The sequence below is a fragment of the Helobdella robusta genome, assembly GCF_000326865.2.
Source record: "Helobdella robusta unplaced genomic scaffold HELROscaffold_3, whole genome shotgun sequence".
Taxonomy (NCBI): domain Eukaryota; kingdom Metazoa; phylum Annelida; class Clitellata; order Rhynchobdellida; family Glossiphoniidae; genus Helobdella; species Helobdella robusta.
The window spans coordinates 4,980,172-4,996,693 of NW_008704501.1; the positions used below are offsets into that span (position 1 = coordinate 4,980,172).

The following is a 16,522-nucleotide window of genomic DNA, read 5'->3' on the forward strand; positions in this document are numbered from 1 at the left end:
ATTTACTGGCAAATACCTTATCAGAGACACATGCTATTTAACACCTGTGTATTATATATGTTTTGCTCAGACTCCATTTGAAGCCGGCCAGTGCAACACAACTCAAAACGCATTGCATCTACCATTTAAATTAACTCACTCAATAATGATGTTCCTAGCCAAAATGGACCTGATCACAATAACGTTGTTTGTCACAAAGCACAGAGGGAAGGGACATTTAACTGAATAAACTATCAAAGTGAGGATGGCTTGTCAAATGAGCCAACCTCCAATAAACATTGAAACTTCAGCTGAATGTCTCGTTGGTACATCAACACCGTATATAGAGTTGGCAGAAAGTCAGCGATCAAACTCTTCAGCCAAATGAACTAACTTCCAAATGCAAACAATGAAACAATAAAAATTGCAACATAAACAAGACAGCAACAGCAACAGAAATGACAACAATAATGCACAGGGTTTTCACTTTATGAGGAACGCATTTAGCGAGAAACTGTTTACTGCCGGACTGTTGAATTGTGTTGTATGTGCAGTGATGCGCGTCTGTATGCGTTTCTTTGTATGTTTGTGTGTGTGTGTGTGTGTTTGTATATGTGCTTATATTATCGTTTTTATGTGAGTGAGGATGCTGGTATACGTGTTTGTTTTAATGTATGTATATGTGTGTATGCTAGTCTATGTGTTTGTCTGTTTGTATATATTATTATTATTATTATTATTATTAAAATATTTGGTTGAGCGCTAATTAAAATTACAAAGTTCTCAAAAGAGCCATCCATATCAAAATAATTGATGCAAAGAACAGAATATGATGGATTTCATAACTAAACAATTCAGTATCAAAATCAGTGTTAATAAATAAGTTTTCAAATTCTTCTTAAAATCATCCAGCATTAAAACCTAAGATCATGGCAAATTATTCCAAACAGCCGATTCTGAAACAGTTAAATTTCTTGATGGGATGTGTAAATTAATGTCCAGACAGCCGCAAAGTATTATCATCTGCATGCCACTCAACATTACAGATTTTTCTTCCATTTTATTAATCAGATAACTTGGTAACAAACCTTGTAACGCTTTATACATCTTCTGTTTGTAAATCTTATTTATGGTAAGCCAATGAAGACTTTTCAAAATCGGAGTTACATGATTGAATCTGAGACCGCCTACAATCAATTTGGTCGCTCTGTTCTGTATAGACTGAAGAGTGAAAACATGTTTATTAGGCAGAGCAATAATCTAATCTCGAAAGAACAAATGCATGTACCAACGTCTGAATGGCAGGTATATTTAGAGAGTTACGCACTTTATATAACTCTTTAATCTGCCAGGAACAGACTTTTGTTATCGTTTTTATAAGGTCCTGCAACCATAACCAGCAAACAACCAAAATTAGTGGTTTTGATTTGTCACTGGATATACGTTCCTTAGAAAAATCAATCAAATCAGTATTTAGTTGAATGAATTAAATGAAATAAATAGGAATTTATTAGAACCTCTAAAATGTCATCGTTAATTTCGCGTTAGTTATGAATGCAAAACTAGCAACAAGCACAAAGCAACAACTTCTTTTTAGGAACTACTTTAACGTGTTGTAATGTGTGCTCATTGTTATTGTTGCATCCAAAATAATAAATAGTTTAAACTAGATCTTAACAGCAGGTAATTTTTTCTATCACGTGACGTTACTTCAAAACAAAAACTTTACAAAATTTAACCAGAATAGCAAAAGTTTTAGAATTAAATTTAATACCAGATTATTCTTAAAAATTAAAAACTACAATTTCCGAAATTATTAACATTAAATAATTACTTTTAATCAAGAAAAACGCAATAACAGAAGCCAAAATAATAAATTCAATCATCCTGTAATATACAATCATCAATATGTGTTTGTATATATATATATATATGTATGTGTATGTGTGTGCTTGTTTATGTGTCTGTTTGTGCATTCGTTTGTATGTCTAAATATCCAATTATATGTGCATTTTTATAAATCCATGTTTACGTATTTGCAGATGATGTAAATATACCATTACTTGAAAATATTTCTTCGCTTCTAAATCTCTTTATTTTTGTCTATTCCTTTGTATATGTTAGTATTAATGTGTGTTTATTTTTATAAACATGTTGACTTATATTTATTTTTAAATTTTATTTTTCTGAATATGTTTATGAATTCTTCTAAGTCCTTGCCAGCCATGCTATACCTGACATGTTGCAACATCATCTGCTCTTGACAGAGTTAAATTTCTCGAGGAATAAAAAATTTTTTTAAATGTCTGAGTTGGTTTGCTGTGTGTTTGGGCACTTGTTAGGTGCGTACAACTATATGTATGTTCATTCGTTTTTTCATATATTGTATGTTTTTTTTGTGTGTGTAGTTTATGTGTGTGTGGTGTATGTGTTTGTGGTGTGGCGTGTGTGTGTATTGTGGTGTGGTGTGTGTGGTTTGTTTGTAAAGATCGATTTGACTGGTATCAATTGCAAACTCTATGTACATAAGTTTTTTTTATAAATTTTATAAACAAGTTGTCAAAATAGAATTATGCATGTGTGAAATTTATTTTTAAAACGTTTTTTAGGTTGCGAAACAAACATGTGCTCGTTTGAATCTTCTGGTTTAGGCAGCGTTCGCAAGATTTGTTTTATCCTTTTTCCCTGGCGGGCATTTAAGAAGTAACATTTGAAGAGGGATTGAAATAGAGAAAATTAAAAAATTATATTTTTTGGATGGATAGATGAATATATAGATAGATGGATGGGTGGATGGATGGGAAAGCTGGATAGATGGGTGAATATGTAGAGAAGGTACTAATTGATCGATTCGTGGATAGATGGAATGAATTGACGAATGAATGAATGCATGTGATAGATGAAACGAAGTTTAATATGGAAAGCAAATATTTGATGAATCGGAACGTGATGAAACATTTGTTGGAAGGAATATGTAAAGTACCTTTTTTAATGTGCACAATGTTTGAGTTGATAGGTGAACGACTCCAGTGTAGGTAAGTTTCATGAAGGCGTGTGTGCGTGTGCGTGTGCGTGTGTGTGTGCTTAAAAAATGTGTGTATACGATGTAAAATATAGATTTATATACATGTGTGTATGTGTTTACTTGTATATGGATGGGTGCCTATATATGTGCATGTGTGTGTGTGTGTGTTGTGTGGCATGTGCGTGTGTGTTTGTTGTGTGGTATGTGTGTGTGTTTATACGTACGTATGTTGTTTGCAGGACTGTGTGTTCAATTGTGGAATTGTTGAAACGTCTTTGAGATTAGCGGCGAACTTAGCGAGTACAGTGAGTACGAGATGATGATGTGGATTAGGGTGCAGACAGATTTTGCTGTCGGTGGTGTTAATATCTATCTCCGGTGCAGTTGCGATTCTAGTTTTACGAATTGTTGGCAACGCCGATGTTAAATACGAAATGATCTATGATTTTAAATGTTGCAAGTGCTATAAAACATGAAAATTCCATTTCAAATTTCAACATGTTCGTTGTCATATAATTTTTTTTACAACTAAAAATTTATTCAAAATATATTTTGCATGTATTTAAACATGAACATAGAAAATATACATACAAAAACATAAAGAAAAACATACAAAATTTGAAGTAATTTTTTTAAACTCCTCACAATTTGTTCTTTTTTATAGATTTACCATGCAAACACACACTTTTTCGTATAAACATCAGCAAAATAATGTTCTCCCTGATTTTTATATATTGAATTTTCAATCATTCTTGAAAGTTTTATTTCGAGGTTGACAATGAATGAAACTTAGAAAAACAGAGAAATGTTGAACAGAGAAATATAATGTCATGGAATGACAAAATAATTGAGAGCTAAGAGGCAATTTTTGTAAAGTGTTAAATAATTGTGTGACATTTAGAGTCCAAGAAATGTGGGAAATGGAAGAAACGCCGTTGTAAAAATTTGTCACTTGCCGTTTTGAATTTAACAAAGGAAACATCGTAACTCAAAAGAAATAAAAAAATATAAATTTTAGCTAAAATTATATGAAAGACAAATGCGAAGAAGAAAGTGGCCAAACCTTAGGATCAAAAAAATAATAATTGTTTAGTACATATTTCTGTTGTTTCGGTTTAGTTGATGTATTGGCTTGCGTGTATGTGTTACTTGCGTGTGTCTGTAGAGTTTTGATGATGTTGTCTAAGTGTGTGTGTGTGTGTGTGTGTGTGTGTGTGTGCGTGTGTGTATGTTGCGTGTGAATAGGTGTATGTATATGTATGTATGTTACAACGTGTGTTTGTTTATGTGTTTACATGTCCGTATATGCATTTCTATGAAGAACAAGTTACGGGTAGGTAAGAACTTTTGAATGTGAGAATCACTTGGAAAAGCAGCACCCAACCTACTCTATATGAAAATCGGAAATAAAATTCATTTTACGTTAAAAAATTTTCTTACTTAAAATCTACGAACCAGTAGACTAAATCGTTTTCCTGTACAATTATGGTGCGCATACTATGCAATTTCACGTACAAATATCTGCACGTACAAACATCAACAGTAGATTTTCTCTATTTTATGTTCATTTCTTAGTACGTATTGGGTGTGAATTTTCAGGTAAATACATTCAAATTAAATTATTTTATTGTGTTGTATTAGAATTTGACAAACGTATGTGTGATAACAAATAAATTCACACATAACTGTACACGCATATAAAAACAAACACACACACATATACGAATACCCACATACAAACAAACACACACACACCTACATCTTCAAATACTCATATCAAACAGATACACATACACACACATGCTCAAATACTCACATACATACACACATACATACATAGGAAAACAGACTCACACGTGCACATAAACGCCGAAATTAGCACGCACAGATGAACAATGCAAGTAGGCCGCACATAAAATGGAATGAAATAAATTGGATGTTGAAAGTTTTTTGATGGAAACAACGCGAAGAGAAAGCATGAAACATGGCATGGTAAGCACCAAGCGGGCAATATTGATGATGAAGATGAAGAAAATGATGAGGATGAAGATGTGGATGGTGAAGATGCTAGAGATATCGAAAGTGGTGATAATATAAATGATTGCAAAAAACGACTGTGGAATAATAATTTTTTCATGGTAAGACGATTACGTATGTAGTATAATGAAAAAAGTTCGATTAGTAATGACAAGATGTCTTTTAACAGTAAAGTTTTTATGACGACAAAGAAGATGATAATATAAAATAAACATGATGATGAAGGCAATCTGGTTAAAGATGATGCTGATTATAAAATGAAAGATAAAGAAAAAGAGAGGAAGAGGATGAGGGAGAGGAAGAAGATGAGAAAAAAGTTGATAAGAATGATGAAGAAGATGACGAAGAAGAGAAAGAAGAAGAGGAAGAAGAAGATGATGACCAGACAATCACATCATTCCCATCTGCCGTCGTGTAAACAAGTTCATCAGTCGGACAAATATGCTTTCCATAAGAACAACATCTCATTGAAAAATGATCACAGAGCATACAGTATTTCCACTTTCATTTTTAATATTTTTTTTTGAATTTTGAAGAAATATAGTTTTCTACGTTGAGGTGGATAATTTTTTGTTTTAAATTTTGAATTAATTTGTAAGTTTGAAAAACTTCCAGGCAAACAAAAGCACAATTGCAAGCTGTCTTAACAGAGAAAGTAATGTTCTCAGTAATATATATTTTGAAGCTTGCATCAAGCTTTTGTAAAATTTTTGCCATTTGATGAATGAGGAATGAATAAGTTTCGATTTAAATAATGATTGGATAGTCCTGAAGTTACAAATAACTTAATATTGATATTTCGATTTTGGTGTTCTGATGTTTTAGATAATGATTGATGTTGGCTCTGAACGCAGTTAAAATATTTCAGACCAATTTACTCAGTTTAGTTTGAATTTCCCCACTTTGTTTGTTATATTTTAAATTGTTTCCTAAATTTTTTCTAACATAACATTTATAATTTTATAATTGTTTTCATGATTTTCAAAGTTTTTTGGTTTTGAAAATATTTTAAAAGAGTTTCCCTAACTCTTATATAATTTTTATGACGTACATGTTGTGATCTGGCCAATCATGTTCATATTTCAATTTCAGATAAGAATTTATTTTTTTTTAATTTTCGGGTCTTACAAACAAAAAAGTGATGTCAAACTGTGCTCTGACATTTAACTTTTATGTCAAAAAAACTTTTCATCTTACATTATCCATGAAATTTTCTCAAATTTGAAAAAAACCATCATCATTCAAAAACATGAACAATGCAATGCGCCGATAAATAATGGCAAAACAATATTTCTACGGAATAAAATATTATATGTATCAGTACGGAGTTGATACATTGGCATTATACGTTCTACAGGAACAAAATTCTCAACATTTAAAATATGCCAAAGCAATATAAGAGGAATAAAAAGTAATAAAACTTTACGAAGTTGAACGAGAAGTGATAGGGATATAACATGCGTTGCCTGCTTTTGCCTTATAAACTTGCGGACATAAATGCCTACACGAATTACACGCTGACAACTCCGTACATTAATTAAACAAATGCGCACATATCTATCTGCCTAGCTGCAAACCAGCACATAAACAGAACATTTTCCAGCTCTAATCCCAAGCACACTATGGTAAAATAAAGATATAGAGTGCAGGCTTAATAAATGTATTGAAATATGCGCTTGTTCTTTAACACTTGAAGTTCAGCAAATGCATCCTACATCATTTTTTTCATTTTCACGAGTTGATGTACGTGAATGTTGCTTGGCCTACGTGCGAAGTGCCTGCGATGTTTCGTGGTCATCAAATATGCTTCTTGTATTGTTTGTTATTTACTTCTTGTATCGTCTGTTTTTGTTTTTGTATCTGGTTTTGTTTTTGTTTTGGTCTGGTTGTTGCAATGAACAAGACGAGGGTGGATGTTGATCCATCAATCAAGCTGCTACTACAAAAATGCCTGCTTGTTTATGTGCATTCGTAGGCATGTGTGTGCGTGTTTCTTATTTGTGCTTGTATGCTTTTTATTGTGAATAATTCCTTCGGCTTGTAGTTACGTATAATTTATCGCCAACAAATTTGTACTTTTCATCCTATTCATATTAAAATGTAGAAGTTGGTAAAAGAAATTCAACTAAAAAATTTGATATAAAGTCATTATCAACAGTCATGTTTACCAGCAATACATAATAAATCGAAATACTTAAACGTTTTTTGTGTTAAATAGAACTGTAATATTATGTTATCATTAAGTTAGGCGTCTGGGGATTTCAGCGAAGCATCTCAATATCTCCATATTCTCGTGATAGAACGGTAGTCATTAAAGTTCAAAAAGTCTATTGCAATAAAGAAGTTTTTGAAAACTGTTTTGTGATTGAATGCAGGAACGCGTAAGCCATAGGTATGCTAAACCGCGTTTAAATGATTCAAAAATTATTCATTGAGATAAAAACTGACTCAACTAAACTTGAATTTCAATTTCTCAGTTATTTAAAATATAAATCAAAAATTTGACTCATTTTACTAACCATCACCACTACTAACAAATGAATAAACAAAATGAAAAAAAATATTTAATGTGTCCCTTTTATGGTCATCTGTATGCCTGTATTTTTGTTTTAAGACGGCGGCGTGTCTGCTGTGGCGTTAAAAAGAAATTTATTTATAAGGAAACTGAAATCTCATTTTATTTCGTTCTTTGAGGCCATCTTTCAAAATGAATTTTCAAAAATAAAAGTTTAAATTCAAAAATCAGTTTTTTTTAATTAATAACGATAACTGCAACAGAAAAATCGAAACTTGAGTACAGTCATCGTCAGTTTAAATTTCTCTTAAATGACTTCGTTACTTCGTTGATATTAAGTAAAGTTATGTAGTTTACTTATGACAAGTGTGAATAAAAATTACACTAAAGATTGTAGTAATGTTGTAATGTAATGATGGGATTGCCATGTGAAGATGTGATAATTTGATGTAATTGGTATGACGATCATGATGTAATGATAATGCTCCGATGTAACATAATGTTGATTGAGAATATAGTGATGTTAATAGTGATAAAGATTGCGATGCAATGATTATGATGTTGGCTGGCTGCACAAAGATTGTGATGATGATCATGACGTGATGATATTGATTGCGACAATGATTGTAATGATAGTTAGAAGTGATGCTGTACGATGATTAATAAGAAGGAAATGAAGGAAAAGTAGATAGCTGGAGAGCAATATCCTTAATGAATCTGTCTTGTTATTATTATTGATGTGCTTGTAGCTGAAGTAGTTACTGTTGCAATCGTTGTGTGGTTGATGTTGTTTATGCTGATGTTGTTGTTGTTGTGTGTTGATGTGGTTGTTGATGTTCGTTGTGTGGTTGATGTTGTTTTTGCTGATGTTGTTGGTGTTGTGTGTTGATGGGATTGTTGTTGTTGATGTAAATACATTAATGATAATAAGGTAGTTTTTGATGTTGTTGTATTCATTTTTATATTTTACAAATATATGAAATGGTTATTCTGTGACTATGTTAATATGGATTTTATATTTACTATATATTTTTAGTGTCTTCCAACTGTGTGACACCTTTGAAATTTACAAACAAAAATGAAATTGCGCATGGTTTTTGATCAAAAGTTTTGAAAATTTAGAAAAAGGATGAAATGATTAATATGTATTTCTCTGGAAAGCGAAAGTAAAATTATAAACCAATAATAAGCCAAATCAACCAAAAACCAAAAAAAATATAAAATAAAACAAAGTTACTACAAAGAACATAAAAAAACAACATAAAAAGCGTGATTGATGTTTTGTGATGGAATGTTTAAAATGTAATTGCCCAAAAGTGGAAGTGATGTCATTCGTGCGTGAAATGAAATATTAAAGTTCAAAGTTCAGACCTATGATAAATTCACACACGCACCGTGCGGATGATGGAAAAATGTCACAAGCGTTTGTGCTCTGCTCCGCTACTGTTTGCATGATTAGGCCACAGAAAGAGCCGCATTTCACAAACTAATTCGTTTGGATTTTTTGCTTTTTCGTTTGAGCGAAAAATTTGATGAATGAATCGAAATATGATTTATTTGCTAATTTGCTTGGGGAGTTTATTAGAAATTTTATTTACTTTTCGGGCAGAAACTCATATAACCTCAATCCCACATGTGTACATTAGTTGCATGCAATTATAAAAAAATATATACAAACAGGCAAACCTTCGTCAGAAGACACTCATATCTGATTTTATTTTATTCGTTCGTACTTTGAAAAATCGGAAGATCGTGATGAAGAAGAAATAAATGAATGTGATTCAACAGTCTGTTTATAATAATTATCCATCCAGGTACACAAACTAATATGCAAGTTAGGTGTGAAGAGATTCATATGAAAACTCAGTAAAATTTCAAGTTTACACAGCAAGAATTGCTATTGATTACTATCGATGAATGTCGATCACAAAATCAACTTCAGCTGATAGTCTGCTTTCTACTTGCTCGTGTTTTCAACTCTATTTCATGCAACACAACAACATAACTACCATAACAACAAACAACAAATTAGGAAAATTATTTACATAATATTTTTATTATGTAAACTAGCAATCAAAACTAGGGTAAATTCAAAAAATTATTAATTCCTTAGAAGTAGCAATGGATTTTTGTGTGTACGTACATAAACACTAACATTCACTACAACAACAAAAATGTCAACAATAATAATTTAATAACAAATTATTTTCATCAACGGCAACAACAAATCAAAACCAACGAAAACTCAATTCGGAATGAGTACTATGAGATAATCACCTCAAAGAGGTATTAAAAATGAAGCTTATCTATTCTTTCCAATTTTGAAAACAATTCACTTTTAATTGTAATAGATTGATAAACACCAGTTTCACGTTGCCTGGAGACGACCAAGAGAGTTCGGACTTAATTCGGGGCAATGTAAACTTGTTATCAAACGCCTCCATCATTTTGAAAATTTTTGACTTTTTTTATTCATATTCCAAAAATTCAAAATAATTGTTCAACAGGTGAAAATCATAAAATATTTTTTTCCAGTATCATTCATTGAGAGAAAAAGTATCGAATGAAATTTCCGACGATTCCATAATTGAATGAGTTGAGTCCATGGTCACTTATTTTAAAAGTCATCCCGATATAATACCTATTCATTAAATACAAATTATACTATGAAAATTATATTTCAACTAATTGAAGACCCTCTTTGAAGATTTTTTACGTTAAAACAATCAAACTACAAAATTTCATCGTTGTAAATACTTTGATTTTATTCTAGAAATTTTAAATCGCATTGAAAAATTGAAATTACCTCAAAATAGGATCAAACGAATTCGAAACGATTGAATTAAAACTCTAAAGTTACAAAAAATTTTAAATTGTTTTTGGCAACTATTGTGACAGAAGAAGTAACAGGGCAAAAATTTAATTTTTGGTTGAGCTTCAAAAAATTCCATTTAAAATAAAAAACAACACATTTCTTTTATTTCGAACTGTTTTTACTTTGTTTTTATTTCATTATTCATCTAAGGCTCTATTTTAATTCCACTAATATTTAATTAACTATAAAATTTTGAAAAATGGTTGATGGATTACCATTTCAATTATTAACTATCTATTCATTTCGTTGATAAATGATCAATTTTTGTTTCATGATTTCTTAACAACTTGCTGCATCCAATCATGGCAAATTCAAGCATACATTCGCATACACATAACAATTATTATTACAATTGAATATTGAAACACGTTTCAAAGATGGTTATAATAAGAAAAATTTCTAATTGCTATTTTCAGGAAAAAAAAATATTGGCAACAACTTGACGTCATAACGGAAATTGATTGATAACATTTCAAAAGCATGGCTGTCACTCTGCTCACGACGACGTCAAACCGTGATGAATGACCTACTTACATGTCACATGACACATCATACACACACACACAAACACACGCACGCGCGCACACACACACACACACACATGGTCAACGATTAGTTTAGAACAGGACTGGCAACTGCTTTTCTATGTGATATGAGAGACAATTCATTATAATTCATTTTTCAAAAAATAGATAAATGGATGGAAAGCTGGATAGATAGATGGATGGATAGGTATATGGAAAGGTAGATAGATAGATAGATAGATGAATAGATAGATGGATAGATTGATAGATAATAATTAGATAGATGGATAGATAGATAGATAGATGGATAGATAGATGGATAGATAGGTAGATAGATGGATAGATAGATAGATAAATTTATAGATAGATGAATAGATAGATGAATAGATAGATGGATAGATTGATAGATAGATGATTAGATAGATGGATAGATAGACGGATAGATAGATGGATAAATAAATGGATAGATAAATAGATAGATAGATAGATTAATAGATAGATGATTAGATAGATGGATTGATAGACGGATAGATAGATGGATAAATAAATGGATAGATGAATAGATAGATGGATAGATAGATAGACGGATAGATAGGTGGATAAATAAATGGATAGATGAATAGGTATATGGATAGATAGATGAACGACTAGACGGACGGACGGATGGATGAATTGAAAATTTTGAAATATAACTAAAACCTTTGAAATATAACTAAAACAACACATACTACTAACAACTAACTTAATTAAGAATATCAATCCTACAGTCATTCTGATAAGGTGGGGTTTCAAAACATTTTTATTGAATTTTATATTCGTACCTCTTTCTGGCTCTAGATTCATTGGGCAAATGATATATAAGACCAGAGTCTTTTGGAACTGTATTATGAACCTATCAGACCATAAGATTTATATTTCAATCTTTGTTAAAGTGTTAAATAAACTCAACGTACTGCCCTGTCGTTAATGTTATTTCCCCGTACTAGATGATCAATTTTAATTTTTCAATTATTTTTAAAAAATCTACAGAATTTAATATAACTCACCGAAGCAAACTTTTTCAAATTTGTATAACTTCTTAATTAAACCACTGCACTCGTTTGTATAAACGTATGCAAAAAAAGCATACAAATTGCATAAGCACTCATACATACGCACACAAAAGCGTACATACAGTTCGCTTCCATTCAATAATTAATACGTTGTTGTTTCATCAGCTGGCGAATGATGGATGAATGAATTAGTACATTAATTGAGTGGCCTACGTGAGTGCAGGACGTTGCTAGCTTCAATTTTTATGCGCCGGTGGTGGTGGCTTGGTACGTAGCTGCCGCTTGTGGTGGAAGCTCTGGTCGCTTGTCTTCCAGTGAAGATTTTAATGGCTTCGCTGATGTGCCTGTTTACGCGATGGTTTCAAATGTTGTAGTTGTTAAAATAGAGTTGGTGTCTACACACTTTTAATTGTAGTTCACGAATGCTGTCCTGGTTATTTTGGTATCGTTAAACTCTATTGGGTTTTTTAAAGCACTAGTTGATGTTGTTTAGAATGATGTGTTTTATTGACAGTAATGTTGCTTTAATTTATTTAATGCCGTTTTGGGTTGACAGATGTTCATTTATTTGTAACTGTCTTGCTGTCTATGAAAGGACTTTAAATAAGTTAGAGCAACTCTTCACAAACGGTGTGTGGATTTCAGATTGAATGAATCCAAGCAACTAAATTCATAACTGCTTAGTACCCAATCTCCGCGTTTCATGTTCTCATAAATGACGTCATCATCGATATTAATATTACGTCATAAATGTCCGCATGCATTGGATGAACACAAATTCTGCACCTAGGCTACTGCGTTTAGGGTTGTTTGTACGCTGTTTGCTAATTTTTAGCAAATTTCACTCTCTCATTATAGCTATTAAGTAAGTATAATTCACGTTATTTTGTTACTTTATTTAGCATTAATTTGATAAATTTATAAATTTAAATTAATAAATTTATCAAATAAATTGATAAATTTATTTATTTATTTGTTGAAATATTTTTGTTCAAATGAAAAATTATTCATTTGAGATGATAGTAGTAGAAAATAATGACTACTGGTAATCCAAATTAGATCTATAACAAAAAATAAATAATAATTATAATAAAAATTACAGGTATCAATTGTAATAATAAAATGAGAATAATAATCTTACTATAAATCATAATTAATATCTTGAAATAAAATAATAATTTGAATTATTTTTATAATAAAATTATTTTTATTATTTAACGGAAAATAACTGCCAGAAAGTTTTCTTCCTCATGAGAATTTAACAGTTAATTCTTTCGTTTCCAGCCAGCCAGTCAGTCAGGCCTTAGAAAGATGTGTTGTAGGTCAAAGAGAGGTCACTTCGATCTTGCATTTCTAATTGCTCTACAAACTCTAAAAAACTCTAACTGAATGTTTTCTTTTATTGGTTGATTTTAATTATAAATTAAAAGAAAAATGTTGAGATTTCATTTACTTTCATACAATAAGAAAACATCTTTTCTACATTTTAAGCTCAGAAAAACACTGGTTATAATGATTTTTAAGAAAAAATATAATTACAGCAATAATTGTTCTATAATGTTTGAATTACATAAGAAAATTTTTATAATGGGCAAAACCATTCTAATAAATTTGTTTACCCTATCAAAATTGCATGTTGTGTTGAGCATTTAAAGCTGCAATAACGATCGTTTCAGAGGCAGTTTAATCAGCGAAACTTCATAGAAGGAGCTTTATAGACAAGGAAAGCATCTTCTCCCAACATCAATTGCAGTTTTATCATCCCGGCTCCGGTTCACGCACGTTCGTGTTGTTGTTTTGAGCCACTGATTTGTAAATAGACACAGACCGTCAACAACATGATTGTTGAAAGGCTCGTAATAAGCTTTAAGTGGGTTATAATGCGGCTACACGACTACCTTTCGGGTGTTATCTTCATCTATTTTCTGCTCTGCAGGTTTCGGAGGAAGGAGTGGAAATTCGTTTTGTACGTTAACGTTGGAAGATTTCCAATGTAAATATGTGCATGTACATTGTGTGTATACATGCGTGTGTGTATAGTATGTGTGTACATACACATATAAACACATATGTGCATATTTGCATACACACACATACACACACACATACACACACACAAACACACACACAGTAGTTTATAAATTTTGTGCTGCAAGCCGTGCTGTGGAAAGAGTATGAAGGTCAGTGAAAGGTTTCGTTCTTCGCAGTTTTATGTTTGTGTGGTTGGCCTTCGTGGTGTGTGTATGTGAGTTTGATTGCGTGTGAGTGTGTTTTTTGTATGAAAGTTAGCTAAAATATATATGAGCGTTTTTAAATTACGTTCATTCGTCTGTTTTTGTGGTGTTTCTATCTCCACCAAACAATAGTATATAAGTGTTTGACTGAGATACAATCGTAATAGTTTGACAGATATTTGATGCAAACTTTGCAACCAATGGTTCACATTATAAATACTCAGCATGATATTTTTAAATAAGCCAGAGAGGAAGTTGTTGGAGTGCAATAAACATGCAGGCAACCAAAAAAGTTCAGTTGAAAATATCTTCCCTCCAACAGACTCAATTTCCGTTCCTGTTACAAATGAGATATTTTATTACATTATTAAAATTGCGGAAAAATTCTGACAAAATACAAAAAAAATTTAAAAATTTGCAGAACTTTTAACATTTTGCAGTGAATTATGTTTTTGTGCTTTTACGAAATTTGTTTTAGTCATCTGCTTCAAAAATATCAGACAGCCGTTTTGTTTGATTGAGAAAAAATATTTTCTGAAGCAGTCTTTAAAAACATTTTGAAAAATTATTTTCTTAAACAATGCATTATTACACAACAAATAAATTGGAAGCAAATTTTACGGATTCAATTCATTCTGTTAATTTCAAAATTTAAACGTTCCGTGTAAGTATTCGGACGTTTACCAGCTGCGAGAATTTAATTGATTGTTAAATTCAAAATGGTTGTCATTTAATTTTTTTGAACAGTTTCATAAGTTGAATTTTAAAACATAAAAGAACCAACAGCAATTTTCATTTCAGTTTCAAAATCAGGTATTTGAATATTCTTTAATTAATAATTCATAATAATTAAATGTGAGAAAGGAAAAAGAACTGGAAGCCAGACGAAAAATAATTATTACTAAGAAATGGCGTCATAAAAGATGAAAAATTCAATTTTCTGGAAAAATTTTAGAAGGACGTTCAATTTAACGCAAGTTGACAATCACGTAACGGCCAAGTAATTAGTTCTTTAGAAGAAATCATAGTCACCAGACACCAAGATTTTTTCTCTCGACTTTAGCAGGGAAACATCGTGAGGCATTGATGCGTTCTGTGGATGCAAATGCCATCAATCATCTCCATGAATTAAGTTTATTAAATTTTTTAATTTTTTATTGAAACTTCATTTGAATTTGTAATCTTTCATTCCTTTAAAACATTTGTATCGGTCGGATATATTCTTCATTAATTAAACATTTAAAACTATCACAAATAGCAGAGCAGTATCAAGATATTTGAATGATATCATACATACTTGAATTTTATCCAGTTTGAATGCAATGATTTATTCAGAAAGGAAATGAATGAAATAAAGTAAAATAAATGTCAGTGTTGGGAATTAAAAAAAAAACACGGAGCTCGCTTGTTAATGAGACTTGCACGACATGTTAGAAATTAGCAAGCGCTTGGTTATTTTATTTTCTGCCGCCTGTAAACATCATTTTCTACGTAATCAGAAATATTTATTCATTTGACAAAATTGAGTTTACAAGGTGACTTCTAATAGAGATCCAACGTCGATAAGCCAGACAATGAAAAAAATACAGCTGATAAATTATTGGAAATGCTTAGAAAGGGAAAAAATAGACGGCAAAATTATCAAGTAATTTGGGTGAGATGGCTGGCATGTTTATGGGGCAGAATTATGTGGAAGTGATTTTTTGCTCCGCTGACTCTCCTCATTTGGTAATGGGCGCGATAAATTGAAAAATTGTGGCAGACGTTTGATTTAAAATGAAAAAAATTGAAAACTGAAATGAAACGAAAGATGGAGTAACTAGCTACGTACGAATGGCGAGTGTTCGTTACACATTTTTCTCCGAAAACACCAGACTAACAAACAAATCTGAATAAAAAGTATCAGGCAATACAATCACAACATACAAACAATCAACTAACCTCAAACAACATACAAACAAACAAACATTGTTACATACAAAAGCAGCATACAAACACCAATATATAAAAAAACATACCAACATTGGTAAATACAACTACTTTAAAGAAAGGCATATCAGAAAAAATTCAATCGCACGGACAATCAAGCGAGCAAAAACCAAATAATCAGATAGCACGTGATGTACATTTTTTCGTATTTAATTAAATACAGAAAAAAATTCACACACACAAAAAAACAATTGTTTCTTTTATGAGTGAGAATAACAAAAGGAAATGAATTAATTTGAAAATGTGTAATCTGAAATAGCCAAATAAAAACTGGAAAATAGTTTTGAAGTTA

General features: G+C 31.2%; 1 protein-coding gene across 1 annotated transcript; it reads left to right on the plus strand.

Moving 5' to 3' along the window:
* Nucleotides 1-244: 244 nt before the first annotated feature.
* On the plus strand, nt 245-6,675 carry HELRODRAFT_161492 (hypothetical protein; the record flags this gene model as incomplete). Its single annotated transcript, XM_009021407.1, has 6 exons — nt 245-338; nt 420-523; nt 3,244-3,309; nt 4,951-5,089; nt 5,267-5,533; nt 6,611-6,675. 6 exons carry the CDS (start codon nt 245-247, stop codon nt 6,673-6,675), a joined length of 735 nt encoding a protein of 244 aa, XP_009019655.1.
* Nucleotides 6,676-16,522: the final 9,847 nt, after the last annotated feature.